This window comes from Cnephaeus nilssonii (genome assembly GCF_951640355.1).
Source record: "Cnephaeus nilssonii genome assembly, chromosome: 3".
Taxonomy (NCBI): domain Eukaryota; kingdom Metazoa; phylum Chordata; class Mammalia; order Chiroptera; family Vespertilionidae; genus Cnephaeus; species Cnephaeus nilssonii.
Window position 1 is genome coordinate 58,570,623 of NC_137074.1, and position 20,162 is coordinate 58,590,784.

The 20,162-nt window shown below is 46.2% G+C and overlaps 1 protein-coding gene across 1 annotated transcript in view; it reads left to right on the forward strand.

The window, feature by feature from the left end:
• FSTL1 (follistatin like 1) overlaps positions 1 to 17,810 on the forward strand; it is a 57,311-nt gene extending 39,501 nt beyond the window's left edge. Inside the window, exons 4-11 of the mRNA XM_079767415.1 lie at positions 289 to 418; positions 1,259 to 1,291; positions 2,926 to 3,056; positions 6,746 to 6,864; positions 8,708 to 8,820; positions 9,129 to 9,239; positions 11,808 to 11,884; positions 15,105 to 17,810. Of these exons, the coding sequence (XP_079623541.1) occupies positions 289 to 418; positions 1,259 to 1,291; positions 2,926 to 3,056; positions 6,746 to 6,864; positions 8,708 to 8,820; positions 9,129 to 9,239; positions 11,808 to 11,884; positions 15,105 to 15,149 (759 nt within the window). The 3' untranslated portion in view covers positions 15,150 to 17,810. The remainder of the gene's footprint in view (positions 1 to 288; positions 419 to 1,258; positions 1,292 to 2,925; positions 3,057 to 6,745; positions 6,865 to 8,707; positions 8,821 to 9,128; positions 9,240 to 11,807; positions 11,885 to 15,104) is intronic.
• The last annotated feature ends 2,352 nt before the right edge of the window (positions 17,811 to 20,162 follow it).

The following is a 20,162-nucleotide window of genomic DNA, read 5'->3' on the forward strand; positions in this document are numbered from 1 at the left end:
AGTATGGTAGGGAGGGGTGTAGCAGGGAGGGGCGGGTCTGTCTCTTCACTGAATAGCAGAGAGGACCCTGACCCAGGATCAGCACACAGAGTCATATGGGGCTGCAAGGTGATAAGGTGCCTCCAACACTAAGTGGGGTACGGTCACAGATGCCAGGGCTGAGGCTCCCACAGCTGAGGCCATCGCGCTGGTGGGGAGTCCTCAGGAGATGGCTCTGTGTGCTGGTGTGTGCATGCTCTGTGTGTGTGCCGGCACCCTTGATTGCACCAACATCCAGCTCTGTTTCAGCAATGCAAACCTCACAAGAGGCCTGTGTGTGGCAGCAACGGCAAGACCTACCTCAACCACTGTGAGCTGCATCGAGATGCCTGCCTCACTGGATCCAAAATCCAGGTCGACTACGATGGACACTGCAAAGGTAAGGCGTGCCCTCACTGCAGCCATGGGGAGCCAGGAAGGCAGAGCAGTGTGGCAGGGATACCCGGAGTCCTTTCCATCCTGACCCCCGGCACCCGAAGCCGTGGCGACCACCCAGGTTCTTGGAGGCCTAGCCTCTTGGCGCCCATGAGCCTGCTGGGTTCCTCCTGGATGGCCCAGGTTTCTGCCCAGGGTTTCCTGTATCAGACCCCCAGGGGCTGCCAGCTCTGTCTGCAGCTGAATAGTGGATAGGCAGCCACATCAGTAATCAATAATAATAAGGAAGTGTTTAAATGAATTCTGTATCTTTTTAAAAAGCTGGTAAATTTCACTTTTCCCATGCTTTTAAAATGTGGGTACCTCTCAGCCCTGGTAGTATTGTTTCCTCTGTTTTACCTATACTCAAACCATTATCATAAGGATAAAAGGGAAGGGGTCCCATGCTTGTTGCTAATTAGACATTCGCCCCCTGCCTAACGGCTGCCCTGCCCAACCTGTCTCAGCCTCGAACTTCCCTGAAGAAACAAGAAGACGTTGCCCACATGTTGGTCTCCACTGTTTCCATAGTGATTCCATGTGAGTTCTCAAAGTCCCAGTGACCTCCCCCACCCCTCAATCTAGCAGGACAAGGTGTGAGATCAGGAGGGAACTCAGTGGCCCCAAAATGTCAAACAAAGCAGGAAAGAAAAGATCCCCAAACTTGGGTCTTAGAAGAAGGAAAGGAGACAGGACTTAAGACAAAATGATGAAAAGGTTACAAGTGGCCACTTACTGTGGGGCCATTTTAATCCCAGTAGTACATAGAAATTTTATTTTTTTCTTGACTTCTTTTGTCTTTCAGAAAAGAAATCTGTAAGTCCATCTGCCAGCCCAGGTGAGTGCCTGTATTTCCACAGTGTGCATCTTTTTAAAAAATTTTTTATTAAATTGATTGGGGTGACATTGGTCAACATGGACATATAGGTTTCAGGTGTGGGTTTCTATGTTACAAGATCTGTATATTGCATTGCGTGCTCACCACCCGAAGTCAGATCTTCTCCTGTCACCACATATTGGGACCTCCTTGACTCCCGAGCACCCTCCCTCTGGCAACTACCACACTATTGTTTATGTTCAGGAGTTTCAGTTTTATATCCCACATATGAGTGAAATCATATGGTCCTTAGCTTTTTCTGACTTATTTCACTTAACATAATGTTCTCAAGGTTCATCCATGCAGTGTGCATCGTAGGGAGGAAACTCTTTTCATGATGGAAATTTCGTGTTCTACAATCCCCGCTGAAGACCTCCAGAGCTCTGTGTCAGCCCTGTGACCCACAGCTGGTCGCTCTTCAGCGTTGCTCAGAAAAGCTGCAAAACTGCATTTTTTGGTGTGTGTTTGTCATTTGAAGCATCCGGTTGGGTCAGAATGTTGACTGCGTTTTGCATTTTTGCTGAGTAATGGTTGACCGCAAGGACGAGGAAGTCACTGAGTCCTTCCTTCAGTGATCTACAAGATACCCTGTTGTCAGGGGACGAGCAGAATCAGAGGCACAACTTTTTAAGAAAGGGGGGGTGGTAATCTGTAATGCCAGTAGGATTTCTTCTGTGATTTTCTACGAATAAAAAAATTTCATCGTCATTTATAAATACAGACCCCTTTAGCATATACGTTTCCTTAAATCTTCACAATAACCTTGTGAGGTAGGTTTTATTGTAATTACCTTACAGATGAGGAGACTGAGGCTCAGAGAGGCCAGGTGAACTTCCCTGAATCCCACAGCTAAAAAGTGGCAGAGCGGGGAGAGGTGCCCAGATTTTCATTCACTGGCTCAGTGCCTCTTACACATCCTAACATGTATGATCTTCCAGGAATCCCCTTTTGCCAAGTCTTTTCCCTTCCCTGCTTCCCCATCCACCCAACTCTCAGCCCCACCTGTTGTTCCCATGTGGCTTACACAGCTGTCCAGAGCCTGGCTTCAACGTGGCCCTTCGTTGGCCTCATTTTCTGTTGTGTATAATAAAGTATAATGCAGGCAGTGTAAAATGCAGGTGGAAGAAAGTTTTGATAGACCCAGTTGGTGAGAGAAGGGAAAGCTATACAGAGAGAATCAGAAATCCAGTGCCATAAAGAAATGCAATGCTCTCCTTTATTCGTTTATTATTTTACCTTCTCTTTGGGCCAAGAGAGCTGTTCTGTTGATTGATTGATTTCTCCCACCCCCTCAGCTTCCTAAAGTTAATGAAAATGTCCTTTATTTTGCTGCTCTACTTTTCCCCCCCTCACCTATGCAACATAGGCTTTCTGTTTCAATATTCTTGATCTTTATAAATTTTTTAGAGACGCGAGCTTGAATCCTGGGTTCGACACTTTCCAGTGTGGCCCTGGGTTGACTCCTCCGTAGCATGTGCGTGGTCATCCTGTCTCCCTACGTGCTGTGGGACTGCAGTGAGAGGACGCACTCACATAGTGGGTGCTGGGTGATACTGGGGTCCTCACCGTCAGTTGACCTCCCCCCTTTCCTGCAGTCGTTTGCTATCAGTCCAACCGCGATGAACTCCGGCACCGCATCATCCAGTGGCTGGAAGCAGAGATCATTCCAGACGGCTGGTTCTCTAAAGGCAGCAACTACAGTGAAGTCCTGGACAAGTACTTCAAGGTAATCCAAAGTTGGGGTCAAAGACTGGTCGCCCATGGCCAGACCACGAGGAAATACCAACCAGCGGGGAGTCCTTGAGTGTTTCCTCACCATAGATCATTCCATGCAGCAGCAGCAGTTGCCTTCTGACCAGCTTGATCAGAGGGAGCCCAGCGGTACGGTCTTTATGATCTAACACATGTGTGTTGCTCTGTTTGTGCAGTTAAACCAACAAAGGTGTCGGAAAGCTTATGTATGAAAACTATGGCTCCATGCCCCCGTCCCGTATGACACCTTATAGAACTGGCTGCGGATACAAAAATACCTTCTGATCTCACTCAGACCCAGGCCTCCTCAGCCTCTTTCCCACCTAGTTTGATATTTCTCTAAGTCGTTAACTGACTACCCATGGCCCATAGAGCAACTCTCATCTGAGAAGAGTCAATGGATTGGCATTTCATGGGTCCAGGATCCTTCATGAACCTAGATGTTGCTACTCTTTTAAAGAGGAAGATTATTCCCATTGGGAACAGGAGAGATGCTACTTCAAAAAGGGAAATGAGGGTAGAAATAGTACTTAGCAATGAGCAAGGCCACCATGTCAAGGAGATCTTTCCGGGAGCTTGAGATAGTTGTTGGAAGAAGCAGTTAAGGGTGCTCTTCCAGCTGATGGACAAGAACACAGACGCACATAAATGTACGTCCCTGTTAGAGATAAACCAACTACATGCAAAAGCAAGTGCGTGTGCGCACAGCAACACACACCCCACTTACAGAGATGCACACGCCACACAGAGACACATCCTACCCACAGACACACGCACTCAGTTACCCACATTCCCACATACGCACAAAAGCCCCTTCACTTACAGACACACATCTCTGGGCAGATGCCCTGGAACGCTCATCCCCAGACATACATGCCCTCATGTGCCTCAGGGCCTTCTGTCCCAGAACCTAACCAGGCAGGACTCAGGAGCAACCCCAGACACACGAGGAACTTCTTGCCAGCTCTGCGGTCACCAGATGTGGTCAGCACCAGCCCCGTCTATGGATTCCTCTTGCTAACTGACATTCTGGACCCTACGTACTGCGTTGGCTTGAAATAGGCTATCTGGTCATTTAAGAGTCTGCTTGTGTTATTGTCTTTAGATAGCGAGTTCTCTCTTCTGTGGCAGAACAAGTATATCTCTCTGGATTCCAAGTGTTTGAGATCACACCTGGATGTTAAAGCACAGCCCTTCTCACTGTGTCCTCTGTCTCAACCTCTCCCACACTGTGGAGTCCTGGGGAAGCTCTTTATCTGTCCTTCAGCATCTGCTTTTTGATGATTATCTGAGACTTGTACTAGTATGTGGAGTCTTCAAAGGGAGACGCCCGCCCACTAGGCAAACAGCTGCTTGTTTCTAAGCGATCTGATATCTCACAGAGACTGTTTCTGAACCAACGAATCGCCCTTAGCCCAGCTGGCATTCCTTATAGAAAAATTAGTTGAAAAGCAAATCTAATCAGAATGCAGAAAAGACCAAAATCAGGCTCTCACCTCAACTGGGGATGCAGTCACTCTTTCTTAGGTGAAAGCGTGAGAAGAGGTAAAGAAAGAGGCTTTCATGGCCATGTCACACACACAAGCCGGACTCTGGGTGGCAGACTCCTGGTGGCCAGGCTGAAACTGGATCCAGCCTTCCGATCTCCCTTACCCCAGTATTACATTTCCCATCAGCCCAGCTGCTGTACATGACTGAGTGTCTGGCCGAGCCCATCTCCTTTCAACAATCTCCAAACATGCAGTAAGCCCAACCATGGGTCTCAGAGCACACTTTCCTGCCTTGCACAACCCTATGGTTACATAGAAGAAAAGGGCTGTTATCTCGAGTGTAGATCTGGGAAATGCTGGTGTAAAGAAGTACCGTGCCTTTGTAACTGGTTGGTTGAACAGAGACACAGTGAATTAGGTAGGTTCTTGGTCTAAGTCTTGACCCGACCTCCCCCCTACCCCTGTAGGCCCCCTAGGGATTTCAGGATTCCAGGCTGTTTCAGGGCTGGTTTCAAACCTCTGTTTTCCTGTGGCTGCCACATACAGACCTGGCCTGGAGTGGGCTGGTTGGGGCCGCATGAGATGAGTGCAGGCAGGTTGGCCCCTCCCTCAGCTTCAGGCCTGGACTCTGGCCCCACTGAATGTGCAGGGCGTGCACTCAGCACTGCCCTTTGAGAGCCGCCTGGGCTGTAGTTGCCAGGCTCCGGGTCCTAGTGCCCTCTGGGTCCACAGCCATTGCTGGACTGTTCCTCTCCCCACACTCAGTCTGTACTCAGGCCCTGGTGGGGTGGGGTCTGTGAAAGCTGCTCCGGTCTGTCCAGCACTTGCCGCATTTGGACTCAGGAAAGTCCTAGGCTGCTAAGAATGGCACCTGGCCAACCTCACTGTATTTCTCTGTGTTAATTAATCATGACCTCACAAGGTGAACACTTAGGGAAGGTTCCTCGGGTGAACATATGGTGACTACAGAACATCTGAGACCTCTTCTTAGGAATTAGGACAAGAATGATGAACAGGTACTAAACAAGGGCCGTCATAGTTGTCTCATACAATGCTGTCATACACACCCTGGAGAGGTTTACAGCCTTCGAGTGGAATACACGCAACCGTGACAGTTATGGAAGGACAGACTTTTACGTTCCACCTAGAAACCTAGACAGACTTTTCTTCCAGAATTCCTTACACCATCTGGGAATCCACCTTGAAGGTAACATGAGGGTGCTGCTTACTCCCAGGGCAGCAGTATGAGGCAACCTAAGGGAAGAATTTTGAAAGACAAAATTTTTTCCATTGGAACTATTTAGGAAAACAAGTGTCCAGCTTGGAATGTAAACCAAGCCCTGAAACTGACAGCCTCTTCCTGCAGCTAGGGCCTGAGTACAAGGTCTTGGTCTGGCATCTTGACAAAGTGGGGACAATGCCTGAGCTCAATACACCCTCACCCTGTGCTCATGGGATGTCAGCTGGGCCATGAGGACAGCCTGGACAGCTGAGGACCTGTGCTCATGTCTGTAGTGGGGCCCACACACAGGGCGAGGGAGGGGGACTTTGCACCACCTTTGCCTGCAGGTTCTCAATGCAAGCCCTTGCGTCTGACTCCTCGCGGATGAAGGGTACCAGTGTGAAAGTTAAGCACTGAGCAGGCCAGGGAACCTGGAAGTCAAGCATTAAGAAATGGACCTGTGAGCTCTGAGTGCCATCTGTGTCATTGTTCCCAAGTAGCGTGTTAGAAATACACTTCCTGGGCTCTGCCACAGAAATTCTGGCTCACAGCGTTGTTATCCCATGTTTGTTAGGGTTTAAGGATGTGGTGTGGTGGCTGGCCTGAACTCAGGGCTGCCGTTGAGGCTGTCTGCAGAGTCCCTGAAGCCCCCCAGGCTTTCTGGGTTCCGCAGGCCACGCTCGGGCCGCCCTCCCAGGCAGGGTCTGGGTTTGAAAGGCCCTCGGTGGCCTCTGCCCAGGCACTTTCTCTCGTCTCGCGGCTCAGACGCCTTCTCTGGGTGCCCAGGGATCCGAGCCTTTGGTGCTGTAGCTCTCTGAGGCTAAGCCAGGGCAGGGTTGGTTGGAACATGTCAAGAACAAGATAAACCAGAGGTGGGTCCAGCCCAGTGGGGGAATACTGGAACTGGGTTCTACAAACTGTTGCTGAAAGATCTCTTCATCCCCTTTCTAGAATTTTGATAATGGCGACTCTCGCTTGGACTCCAGTGAGTTCCTGAAATTTGTGGAGCAGAATGAAACCGCCATCAACATCACCACCTATGCAGACCAGGAGAACAACAAGCTGCTTAGGTGAGTGGAGTGAGAGCGGCAGGGAGGGGTCCATGAGAGGAAGGCTGGATAGGAGAGGGGATGTGAACTCCTTCCTACCACAAAGAAGCCACCAGTGTTAATGCGAAGTAAAAAGCTAAATAGGAATTCTGTCCAGGTCTAATCTGTGAACATTATGAACTAATATACTGAGCACCACTAGTATCTGATCAAACGGTTATTGTTTTTGGCTAGAACTTGCAAGGAATAGGAGCATGTAATTTTAAGTAAATGATCAAGGTTGCATCAGAACAAAGTTGTTTCTGAGTGTTGTGGGTAATGTTTTAATGGTTAATTTTCTGAAGGAATTACTTCAATGCATTATTTAACTGTAGCTTAGATCTGATTTTTATGATAATCGGTGCTATTTCATGTAGAGAACTCTAATGGTTACAAATGTGAGTGCGTCCTTCTCATTTTCTGGTATCATTCCAAAGCAAATGGTAATAAAAATGAATCCCTAAGAAACCTCTGGTGTGGTTCCAGTACATTGGTAAGAATTAAGCATAGTGTAAGCACCACTTTGTTCTAAAGAAGTACAAGCATGAAAGCCCAGACTCTAGAAAGATTCCTTCTTAATAATAGTCCATGGTCTAAGTATAATATCTGAAAAGCCTTCATATTTTGATAAACTAAAATTAGGCAATATTTTACAAGTTCAACGTTTGATCCTCGTACCATCTCAGTGAAGGAGGAATCCTGTCTCCATTTTACAGATGAGAAAACAGAAAGGTTGAATAACTAGCTCAAGGCCATTTGGGCAGTAAGTGATTGAGCCAGGGCTCAAATCCAGGCCACGGGGAGAGTAATAGAGCCAAGATTCTGTGAAACTTCTGGAAGGTCTTGTTCTAGAATGGTGATGCTTGCTTGAACTCCACATTCTTTCAAATCACACATTGCTTTCATATTGTCTACTAGTGGTCCGGTGCATGAAATTCGTGCATGGGTGGGGGTGTCCCTCAGCCCGGCCTGCATCCTCTCCAATCTGGGACCCCTCGGGGGATGTCCGACTGCCAGTTTGGGCCTGATCCCTGTGGCAGTCGGACATCCCTCTCACAATCCGGGACCGTTGACTCCTAACCTCTCACCTGCCTGTCTGCCTGATTGCCCCTAACCACTCTGCCTGCCGGCCTGCTCACCCCCAACTGCCTCCCCTGCCAGCCTGCCCGCCCCCAACTGACCCCCCTTGCCGGCATGCTTGCCTCCAACTGCCCCCCCTGCCAGCCTGATCACCCCAAACTTCCCACCGCTGCTGGCCTGCTCACCCCCAACTGGCCCTCCCTGCCAGCCTGCTCGCCCCTAACTGCCCTCCCCTCCTGGCTTGATTGCCCCTAACCGCCTTTGCCTCGGCCCCACCACAATGGCTTTGTCTGAAAGGATGTCCAGAAGGTCTCCCTGAGGTCTCCTGGTCTAATTAGCATATTACCCTTTTATTAGTATAGGTTTTTCTCATTTCTGTTTTGATTTTCCTTGTTTGGTCGACTTGACACTTAGACCATAGGGAAAGGCAATTACTGGTGGAAGGTGTGCAGGTAGTGAAACATTTGTCAATCCAAATTGGACAAAACCATACAGGAAGTTTTAGTTGTCTGGGGAGGAACATTTGAGTGATCTGACATTCGGTGTAATAGACTGAAGATTGGGTGCTTACAGGAGTCAGGATGGTTGATGGTTGTGGGAGGTCAGTGTAGAAACTTTATCAATTAACAGTCACCTTCTTGGCCTCCTCCGAGGCCCCAGGTGTGTGTGGTCCTAACACTTATTTTCTTTCTTCAGGAGGGAAGCTGAGGTGTGGCTGACACATTTCTCCTGTGTTTTGTTTCAGAGGACTCTGTGTTGATGCTCTCATTGAGCTGTCTGATGAAAATGCTGACTGGAAACTCAGCTTCCAAGAGTTCCTCAAGTGCCTCAATCCGTCCTTCAACCCTCCAGAGAAGAGTATGCTTCACCTAAGAAACAGGGCATGAGGGGGAGTGGGAGCATTTTGAGGGACTAAAATTGATGGCCCTCTCCAGAGCTTGCTTAAAAAATTCCCTTCCACGATTCTAGGTGGGCTCCAGCCCATCATCTCCATAGTGATGTTCAGGTCCAAAACCTTTGGCTGATGATAGCATTTGCTCAGATATAGTGCCTCTGAGGGACAGGCAGGTCTTGTCTGGGGAAAGGGTAAGGTGCACAGACTGTAGTCAGGACACTGTGTTCCACCTTCACCCTAAACTATTGTCCCTTATTTTTGGTCCCAACAGGGTGTGCCCTGGAGGATGAAATGTACGCCGATGGAGCTGAGACCGAGGTGGACTGTAACCGCTGCGTCTGTGCCTGCGGAAACTGGGTCTGCACAGCCATGACCTGTGACGGTGAGCTGTGCCTCAGGCAGAAGCAGGAACAACGGGGACAGAGCTCCCTTCGTGAAGTCACCATGAGAGAAGTCAGGGTGGGGATGATGGGAAAGAGGATGGTGGTAGCTGGGAGCAAGGAACCTGGGCAGCAAGGGACAGACTCACACGTGTCATATTGGAGCTCCCAGAAGGCAGCATTAAGGACAAAGCACTTATCCCAGGCGCAGAAAGTTTGAAAATCACTCCAGGGGCTTGGAACAAAAGAGGTTCAAGACTCAGGGCAAGAACAAATGTTGATAAGAGATTGGAATGGTGATAATAATAATGAAAGCGAACACTTATTTAGTGAGAACAATGTTCCAGGCACTTTACATATTAACCCACTTAATCCTTATGATAGCTTAGAAAATCCTATATGTAAAAGATTTGGGTGTTTGGAAGATAAAACGATTCCTCCTCACCACCCATTCTCGGCAGAAAAAGGAAGAATGTAGACCTTCTGTGAACTAACAGAATTAGATATTTCTTTAAAAAAAAAAAAAGTTGAGGTACTTGAGACATGGGCAGGGTGAGTTGGGGATATAGAGATGTCAGAGTGAGTTTGGGAGGCCAGTGCAGAACCACTAGGGTCCCATTAGGATCTTGGACTACAGTGAGGCCAAAGATTAAAGCCAAGCCCTGGGGAAAACTAGGCACCATTCAGAGTGGAGGCAAGACAGACAAGGGTGAAGCCAGGTCACATATGCTCTGGGAAGAAAGATCAGATGGAAGGAATCAAGCCCAAAATCTGCACCAGATGGAGTGAACCTAAAATTATATCTTAAAAAGCCAACTGAACCGGGCCGATTTGGTTCAGTGGTTGATCGTTGATCTATGAACCAGGAGGTCACGGTTCTATTCCAGGTCAGGGCACATGTCCAGGATGTGGGCTCAATCCCTAATGGGGGGTGTGCAGGAGGCAGCCCATCAATGATTCTCCCTCATCATTGATGTTTCTATCACTCTCTCCCTTTCCCTTCCTCTCTGAAATCAATAAAAACGTATTAAAAAAAAAAAAAAAAGCAAACTGAGACAAGAAAAAGCAGGCTGGTCTTAGGATCATGTTCAAGGTGAGGTAATCTGGTAATTGGAGACAGAGGTCACGGACCCAGGCAGAGCTTCTTCTAGATTAAAAGCCCAGACACCAATAATACGAATGGAGCTCAGTACTCCCCAGGGGATCCCTCGTCTCCCACTCCCCAGGAACAAGTCTCTTTTCAGTGTGGGAGGGCTGGATGCCTACCTAACTCCAGAGACAAGTGAAAAGGCAGGAAGAGGCTGTTTAGAGGTAGAAATGCCTAGAAGTTGCTGGAGGCCAAATTAAAGCCATGGTAGCCAGGCCAAGTATACAGTAGTTACTGAAGCCAAGAGAGAACATTTCCAAACAATACCCAGCCTGCCTCAACCAGGAAGCCTCCTGTACTCTACTCATCTTCCCAAAACTTCCCCAAATAGTTTTTCACACCTAACTGCGCCTGGTCTGGCTTAGTAAAGGTAGCCATCCCTTTCTAAGATGCAGGCAATTGGTGAACAGCTGGTTTACGATCATCTGGATAATGAGCCCCATCACATGCATTAGACAGAAACTAAATCCTGGGACCATGCCCATTTCCACAGCAACGAGGCTGTTTATCCTCTCCGCTGGCCCATGTTCAGAGCCCTATGTGGTTATGTATAAAGAGCGCTCTCCATGGTCGTGCCCATCTTGGTGTGCAGGCCATGGACCTGAGAGGACATTGTAGAGATGGCATCCAAGGCATTTTCAGATCAATACCTGAAAGTTAGATCCTAAATCCCAATGGCGTAGAAAGGAAGGGAAACTGAGACTCGAAGCCAGCTGGAGCCAGAGCTGAGGGAAGTTGCCATGGGGGGCAGCTTGATGCTGAAGTCTGGAAGCGGTGGTGGAGCGGTATTTCCTAACCACAGTGTTATTCTCGATAAAGGTACAGATTCCTGGGCTCCACCCCAAACCTACTGAATCAGAATCCACAAAAGAGCAGCTTGGAAACCTGTGTACTTAAGATGTATTCTGTGATTTTTTATTTTTATTTTTTCACTGTGCAAGTTTGGTAGACACTGTAGGTGTGGTGGGATCAACCCTGGTTGCACATCAGAACCACCTTGAGAGCTTTACAGAACCCTGTGCCCAGGCCCTGCCTCATGACAATGAAATCAGAGTCTCTGGAGGTGCAGTCTGAGCATTTGTATTTGAAATGTTCTCCAGGGCCCGTGAAAGGCAGGGAATCACTGCCCCAGAAGAATTCCTGAGTCAGGGTCCAGATTTTCTCCATAGTTCTGTCTGCAAGGCCAGCTCCTGGGATGGATGGACCGGAGCAGTTAAAGTCACTAGGGACAGAGGCCAGAGAAGGGAGGCGGTAGGTTGCTTTATGTGCAGTGTGTTAATTTGGAGGTGTCAAGAGGAATGTGGATAATTCACCTCTTCTACTGATTAAACGGGAGATGAAATTAAGAACCTAGAAAGTAGATACCAGTGGGACCCCAAACTGGCTTCCCTCAGCCACCTCTGAGCCTTGGTTCTTCTTGCAGGAAAGAATCAGAAGAGGGCCCAGACCCAGACAGAGGAGGAGATGACCAGATATGTCCAAGAGCTCCAAAAGCACCAGGTGAGTTGCAGCCTCTGTGCTGATTCGGGTATCTCTGCCGCCACCAGGCCCTTCCACCACGCAGATGTTGCCTAATGTCCCGGGAGACCAAGAAGGTGCACTCTGTTTAATACAGTAGGTCCTGAATGATACACCTATAGTATCAAACTGATACAGTTCCCTGATGGGGTCCTTGCAGGGTCCCGCAGGTCCTAGCAGATATAGATTACAACTTGGCAAATTGCTTAATAAGTAAGATTCAGCCAGTTGGTGATTTGCAAGTGGTTTGCAGATGAGCATGGGCTAAATAAGTTAACTGTTTTCTGTCACAACCAGTGCCCAGACCCGAAGACCATAGATTCTTGAAGGCCAGGCTCTATAGCTTGCTCATCATTGCAGCCCTGTATTAGCACAGGGCTTGGTATATAGTTGGCTCTCAGTGAGCATGAAATTAGTGGGTTTGGACTGCAACAGAAAGGATTTAAGTTAAGTGTTAAGCTGCCTAGAAAACAGCCTGGGATGACAAACACAGGAAACTTTGAGGTTCTGCTTCCTGGAGACTTGAGATGATAAGAATTCTGTTCAGGTTCTATGTCAAGTTGAAGGCCTTCTTGGGTAAAGGGTTCTTAGCAGAATTGTGATCCACTGACATATTTTGCTAAGGACCTAGGGAGAAAACATGGGTATGCTGGACTCCCAGGCCTGTCTTCCACTCATTTACCATAGTCTTAACAAAGGATATTACACCTTAGACCACCTGTCTGTAGACTGAGTCTGGTCAGTCAAGCCCTCTTTCTTGTAGAAGTTTTTAAGGAATATAGATGTCATAAGAACTGCTAAACTATTGAGATGAAATATTTGACTTGAAAATAAAGAATTGTTCATATTAATAGTAATTGTTCATATTTATTGATTTTATATGCATTTTGTCATTATCACTAATAGTGTAGAAACCTCATGTCAGTTTTTTGAGCCAATGCAGAATCTCCCATCTTCTTTTTTTCCATATTTCAGCAGTCTTGAGTTTCCAGAGGAGTACAACTCCATAAAAGAAAAAAAGAAGTCCATAGGAATTCCTTGCATTTAGGATGGAGAGATGATCAGGGTAGAGAGTGGGGAGTGAATTAGAATAGCTCTCATTTTTAAGTGTCTCTGTCTACGTGAGTTCCCTCAGGAGCAGATGCTAAGGCATGGACTCAAGTACAAATAGTTTATTTGGGAGGCAATCCCAGGCAATACCAGAAGGGAAATTGGGAAATGAGCTTAGGATGGGAAGGAAGCAACAGAGTGTATCCAACAGTTATCACTGTAGGCAAGTGGAGCTTAATCCTCGTGAGGAACTCTGGGAGCAGAGTTTCCATGCCTGAGGGTATTCCTACCGGAACTCCTGTCAGCCACTGGCAAGGTTCCCTCCAGCAAACATAAATTACCTGGCATTTCTGGCCTGCCAACCAGAGAAAGAGGTGCAGGAACTGGCAGTCAGAAGCCATGTCAGAGAACTGAGAGGCTAAAGACCGGGGTTATGGACAGGGCACCAACAGTGTGTCTGTTAGATACCAGTCACTGTTGTTTTTATTTCCTATTAAATTTTTTGTTGAGATATAATTCACATACAAAATTCACACCTTTAAAGTGTGCAATCCAAGGGTTTTTAGTATATTCACAAGATTGTCAGCCACCATCACTATGTATCCAGAACATTTTCATCATCCCCAAAAGAAACCTCATACCCATTAGAAGTCACTCTACATTCGCTCTTCCCTGGCAATCATTAACCTATTTTATAACTCTATAGATTTTCCTGTCCTGGACATATATAAATGGAATTATATAAAACATAGTGTTTTCTGTTTGTCTTTTTTCATTTAGCATAATGTTTTCAAGGTTTATCCTTGTTATAGCATGAATCAATGCTTCATTCTTTTTTTTATTAAAGATTTTTCAATTACTGTTGAAATATATGCTTTATTCTTTTTTATGTCGAAGAGCCCCAGTGCACAGATTGAAAGGAAATTAATTAGAAGGTAGCCAGAGGGGCCAGACTGGGCTAGACGGGCCAGACGCACCCTGGAGCCAACCTCCCGGGGCCCCTCCCCGCCTGCCGCACCTGGGGCGGCACCAGGGCTCAAAGGGCGTCTGCAGAGTGAGCGGGGTCCCTCTGGCAAGTGGGGTCCCTCGGCATGGCGTGCAGGATTTGGGCTGAAACCAGCAGTCTGACATCCCCTGAGGTCTCCAAGTGCAAGAGGGCACTCTGCTCAGTAGCTCCTGCGTTAAGCGTCTGCCCCCTGGTGGTCATTGTGCATCATAGCCGTAGGCAGGTCAGCTGGTCGCTTAGGCTTTTACATGTACAGATAACATTCCATGATATGAATATACCACATATTGTGTATCCATTCATAGGCTGGTGTGTATTTAGGTTTTCGCTTTTTGGCTATGATGAATAATGCTGTTATGAACATTCTTATAAAAGTTTTGTGTTTTAGTTCTCTTGTGTATATAGTTAGAAATGGAATTGCTGGGTCATATGGTAATCCTGTTAATCTTTTGAGGGAGTGCCAGGCTGTTTCATTTTCTTCACAAATTTGCCAACATTTGTCATTGTCCATTATTTTTTATTTTAGCCATCCTTGTGTAGTGGCATCTCATTGTAATTTTTTTGATTTGCATTTCCCTAATGATTGACATTGAATGTCTCCTCATGCGCTTATGCGCTGTAAGAAAAATGTCTCCTTTGAAGAAATGTATCCTTGCTGTAAGAGATGGTACTTTATTACCCTCATTTTGTAGTTGAAGACATTGAGGCACGGAAAGCTTCATAATATGCCCCCAAATCTCCCGGAAAGTAGCACAGCCTCGATTGAAGCCCAAGTATTGTGCCTCCAGGGCCTGTCGCTCTTCACACCTCTCAGGACTTGGACTCAGGATGTCTTGTAGCACTTCCATTTGGTAGCCTTCTCTTCATCTTTAAGACAGGCATCGTAATGTCTGACCCGATTGTTTCATAGGAATTCACATAGGGTCAGCTCTTAATTACATGACAGCCCCTACATGACCATATTGTGAATAAAACATGCTCCTTGTCCTCAAGTTGTTTGCCATCCATGCAGGAGACAGACCAGTAACCAGAACTAAAATTCCGCATAAGCATGAAACTGTCAATGCTAGATAAAGTACTGAGGACGAGATAAATGCCACTGATTTTTTTTAAAATAACATTTGTTTTTTCTCTTGCTTCTCAAAGGAAACAGCTGAAAAGACCAAGAGAGTGAGCACCAAAGAGATCTAGTGAGGAGGCACCTGGGAAGGGTGTCCAGAGCCCGGCACCTTCTCCTCCACTTCAGCGCTGAGTCCAGTATACACACGTGTCTGCTACAATCGCCAAATCACCAGTATTTGCTTGTATAGCAACAAGTTTTATTTCGTCTGTTTGTTTTGCAATAAAGGAAACGGGGGTGGCTGGCTAGGAGGGGAAGGGCCATAGCCTTCGTTTCTAGGAGTGATTGAAGAGAAATGGTATAAATGGGGCTCGGGGCTGGGGGCAAGTAAGGAAACTGCATCAGGGTTGGGAGAGGAGCGGACCCAAATCGGAACCACTTCTGAGTCTACCACAGCCATAAACAAGCTGCAGGGCGGCAAGCAGTGCCAGCGAGAACTTAGCAGACCACCCCTAGAGGAGAGACTTGGGAAGCTCAGTGGAGAAGAACGCATTCTGCTTCCAGCCCTTTCCGCTCGGCATGAGACTCCAGCGTCTTTGCTTCTCATGGCCCCAACCACCGCCTCTAGATACACAGCCATTTGGCTAGTTACCCAGTGTCCCTCAGACTTGATGGGGTTTATGGGAGGGTGCACCCAAATGATGCAGATACTTGTGGACTTTCAGCCCCTTAGAGACCCAACCAAATTTCAAAGATACTTTTTACCAAAGGTGCTATTTTTCTGTAAAGCTTTTTTTGGCAAGTTGACTTCATTTTTCAGTTATTATCATTATATCATTGTTGTTCTTTTATATTTTGTTTTCTTGACTAGAACTTAAGCTTTTGTAATTATTTTTCAGTAGTCCTACCATTTCAGAGGTGGGAGAGTTTGGGTTCTTTCTGGTGCAGGGACTGCTATAACCCAGGCTTCCCACGCTGCCGCATACTAGCTGTAGCCTAGAGACCGCCCCCTGGCCCCCAGTGGGTCAGCAGCCTGCCCCAGGAGCAGTGGCCGCCTCAGCCAGAAGCCAGGGGAAGAGAAGCGTCTCCATACAGGCTTTCAAGATCCAACAGCTCATTTGTTTTCGATTATTCTAAGTTCATGCAAATCAGTATTTCAAAGGATGGAGACAAGTGCAGCCAAAGCAAGGCTTAGATAGCCCAGCCTATCAATATGCTCGTTGATCCACCACCAACGAGGAGAGTGACTTTGGCCCTGGCCCTTCCTATTTCTGGGCCTCAGTTTCCTCAGTGAGCAGGTAGGAATGCATTAACCTTTCGATTTCCTAAGTTGTAAAGTCTGTGGTTCTGGTCATTGGCCCGGAGGAGACAGGTGCCTGTGATTTTCCTTCTTAGGACCCATGAAAACTTACTGTTTATAAGAAGAAGATTCAGATAGCCAACAACAAGCTGACCGAGTTTGACCTCAGTGAATGGCCCCACAGGCTGTGCTGTGTGTGACGCAGAGCCCTCTGGGGTAAACCCTGCCCTGGAAAAGAGTGGGAAGAGAACCAGGGCGCTTGGTCTTCGCTTTTGCACTTCCTCTTGAACCTTCTTGAAAACAGAAATGGCTTTCCATTTAGAGATGAGGACAAAAGGGAGGTCCACATTTCAAGAGAGGAAAAGTGGGAATTTAATGTTAACGTTGTTATTGGTGGGCAGTCAGTCTTTCCTGTCTCTTTTGGCCTGTGTCCTTATTAACCCCACTCAATACCATGCCTAACAAGGATTTGGAATAACAAAGACTTAAATCTTGACATAAGATCTCATTTTCAGACAATTAGAGGGAAATTATGTAGATAGTACTGCACAGGCAACTCTGAGGAAGTTGTACTGAAAATGGAATTTCTTCTAAACAATGTCCTTATTCTCCTTTGAAAGGAGAACATTCCACTTGGTTTCGAATTATGAGCATTTATCTACATCCCACTTAAAAGCTCCCTCGGAACCACACCTGTGCAGTCTGAAAGGCACCTCCCTGCCCAAGTGCTTTGGAGAACGCCGGCAGCACCGCTTGATCGAGTTTGCCATCACTCGGACACTATGGGAATGAGAGCAGGAACACCAGTTTGTTTAAAGCAAGAAACCAGAGTGTCTTCTCACCTGTTACAGTTAGGACAATGGTTGCCATCCAAGACTTAACCTACCCTACAACACTGAATTCCTCAGAGCAATCTGCATTCCTCCTGTAAATAGGGAAGCTATTATCTGCACCACAGAATCGTGTGATCGGATGACCATTCATGGAAAGCTGCTAAGTAGCCTAGTTTGGGGAGTCTTACATGGAGCAAATAAACAGGATTAAGTTGGGTTCAGTTCCTCCAGCTCTCTAAAAGCACAAGGCTTAGTCTGCAAGCTTCCTTGGGCTTTCTCTGTGTGTATACTGTTTTATAAACATAATAATTGCAGCATCTGTTATTATAGACACGTACTCCTCATGTACTCCCCACCAGTGTCCATGGAGACCTCACAGGCCATGACTCTGGACTCCATCACTGATTTTGGAAAGCAGGGCTCCTCCACCTGCCAGTAAGTCCATGTGAACCAGTCTGAATGTCTTTCCTTTACACTTCTGTTTTTAAATAGTCAAATTTCAAGAAGCAATTTAAACAGGTTTCTGTTGCCTATGTGTTTGTGAAATGTATTTGTATTTAGTACGCTTCCATATTGCATTTAACTTGTTTTTGTAACTCCTGATTCTTTTTTTTAATTTTTTTTGGATATTCTTGATAAATAAAGAAATTAAAATAACAGTCGTATTGGTTTCCTTTCTCCCCCCTCCCCCCTAAATAAAGTTATGAGAACATATTTGCCTGATGTAAGTGGATCTGGGTTTCAGGAACCTTAAAAGAGGCCTGAAAAGTTTTCTCCTAATAAAATCTTGGAACTGCAGCTGGGAGAGAAAATTTACTCAGGGATAGAACAAGTTTATTTAAAAGAAGGATGGATGGCGGTCTGGCATAGGAAATGATAAGAAGTCAGGGAGCATTCCTGTATTGAGAAGAGGTTAAACTAGACTCCTGACGCCCTCATGGGTCTTATGAGACTGGAATGGCATCAGGTGAGGCTGGCTACAGGGAAATGATGAGAACCAAATAAATCTGGGCAGGTGGCACAGGGAGTATGCCAGGGTCTGCCCAGAAAACCTTAATGGCTTTTACCTGATACACACGTATTGTCCATAGGAACAAATATTCCCAAGTGGATTGATGCTGGCTGGTTAAGACCCTCTGTTCTACTCTGTCTTGGAGACACATGACCAACACTTGCTTTCCTCTTGCATGTCCCAGTGATTATTGTAGACATGTAATCCCCACCCCAATAATACTATCTTCTGAAAGAGCTCATTATGGCTGATGAGGTTTATGCTTTCTCAATTTTAGTCATATGTGTAGAAGTCTTGCTTCTCTAAAATTATAGCCAGGATACTTTGATTGGATTTAAGGTATTACTCAAATGCTTATCAAATATTAAAAGGCTAACTCAGTTATGCTATTGTTAGATTACTGATCTCATTAATCATAGTTTGATTATTCGAATTTTCATTCGCAGAAGGAAATCTTAAACCAAATTTGAAGAGTATCTTGTCCACAACCACTCTTACTTTTTTTTTTCAATTAACAGGTTTTTAACAGGCCGTGGTGCAATTCATTATTTTTTTTAAAAGTATTACATGTCTCATTTTTTCCTGATGAACACCCTCCCACCGCTGCTCCCACCCCTGAGAGCAAACCCCCACCGCCCCAGTGTCTGTGTCCATTGGTCATGCTAATATGCATGCATACAAGTCCTTTGGTTGATCTCTTAATACCCTCCTCCCCTGCCTTCTCCCCGAGGTTGGATGGTCTGCTCAGTGCTACCTTGTCTCTGGACCCATTTTTGTTCATCAGTTTATGTTGATCATTATATCCCACATGTGAGTGAGATCATGTGATATTAATCTTTTAAATACTGGCTGGCCTCTCCTAACCTTCATGCTCTTACAGTATGTATGTGTTCAGGAAGTAAAAATAAATTATCTGAATTTCAGGCATTGAAACTCTCCAAACACTATCTCCTCCATCTCACTATCTCTAGTACCCAAATCCAAAAATTTTTTGGCTGCCATCAGGATAAAAAAACAAATAATCCTACCATCTTTTCACTGTCCTTTCTTCCCTTGGCATCCTTCATCCTTCCTAACCCAGCTTAGATCCCATGATTGATTATTCTCATCACTGTCTAGCATGCATTTGTCTTCCTTTGTCATACTTGCATGGCAAAACCTCCACATCTGGTTAACGCTCCTCCTTTTCTCTGTCCACACATGTGCAGCTGAATGTGGCTGGAGAAAAACACACAATCATGCTGAGGGGTTTCATTTTAAATTCATGACCATAAACCTCAAAAGTGCCTTTAGTACTGCCCAGGAAGCCTGTTATGTTTCTTTTTTAATTTTTACCGGAGGATATGTCTGTTGATTTTAGAGAAAGAGGAACGGAGAGAGAGAGAGAAAGATAAAGGGAAAGAGAGAGAGAGAGAGAGAGAGAGAGAGAGAGAGAGAGAGAGAGAGAGAGAGAGGTTGGTTGCCTCCCATATGCACCCCAACCGAGGATCAAACCTGCAACCTAGGTATGTGCCCTGATCAGGAATCGAACCTGCATGTTTTGGTGTACAGGATGACACTCCAACCAACTGAACCACCAACCAGGGCCCTGTTATGTTTCTTTAATTATTCTCACCTACTCTCCTAGGTGGCTATTTCATTCTTTCTCCTCACATCTTCCACATCACCATCCCAGCCTTACACTCAGCTGATAACTTGCCTCCCGTTTCACTAAGAAAATTAGAAGCAAGCAGAAAAGAATTTCCACAAGCACCACACTACTCACCTTTCTGCATCTGTGCCCATATACTCTGTGTAACCACCTTTTACATAATCTTATTTACAGTAAATCCTTCTGCCTGTGCATCAACCCCATTCCTTCTGCCTAGTAAAAGACATTATTCAGTAATTTTCGCCCTCTCCCCAACATCAGCTTTACACTCTCCATTGGTTCATTATCAACATTCAAACACTATTATTTATCCCATCTAAATAAAAGGGAAAAATAAAAATAAAACCC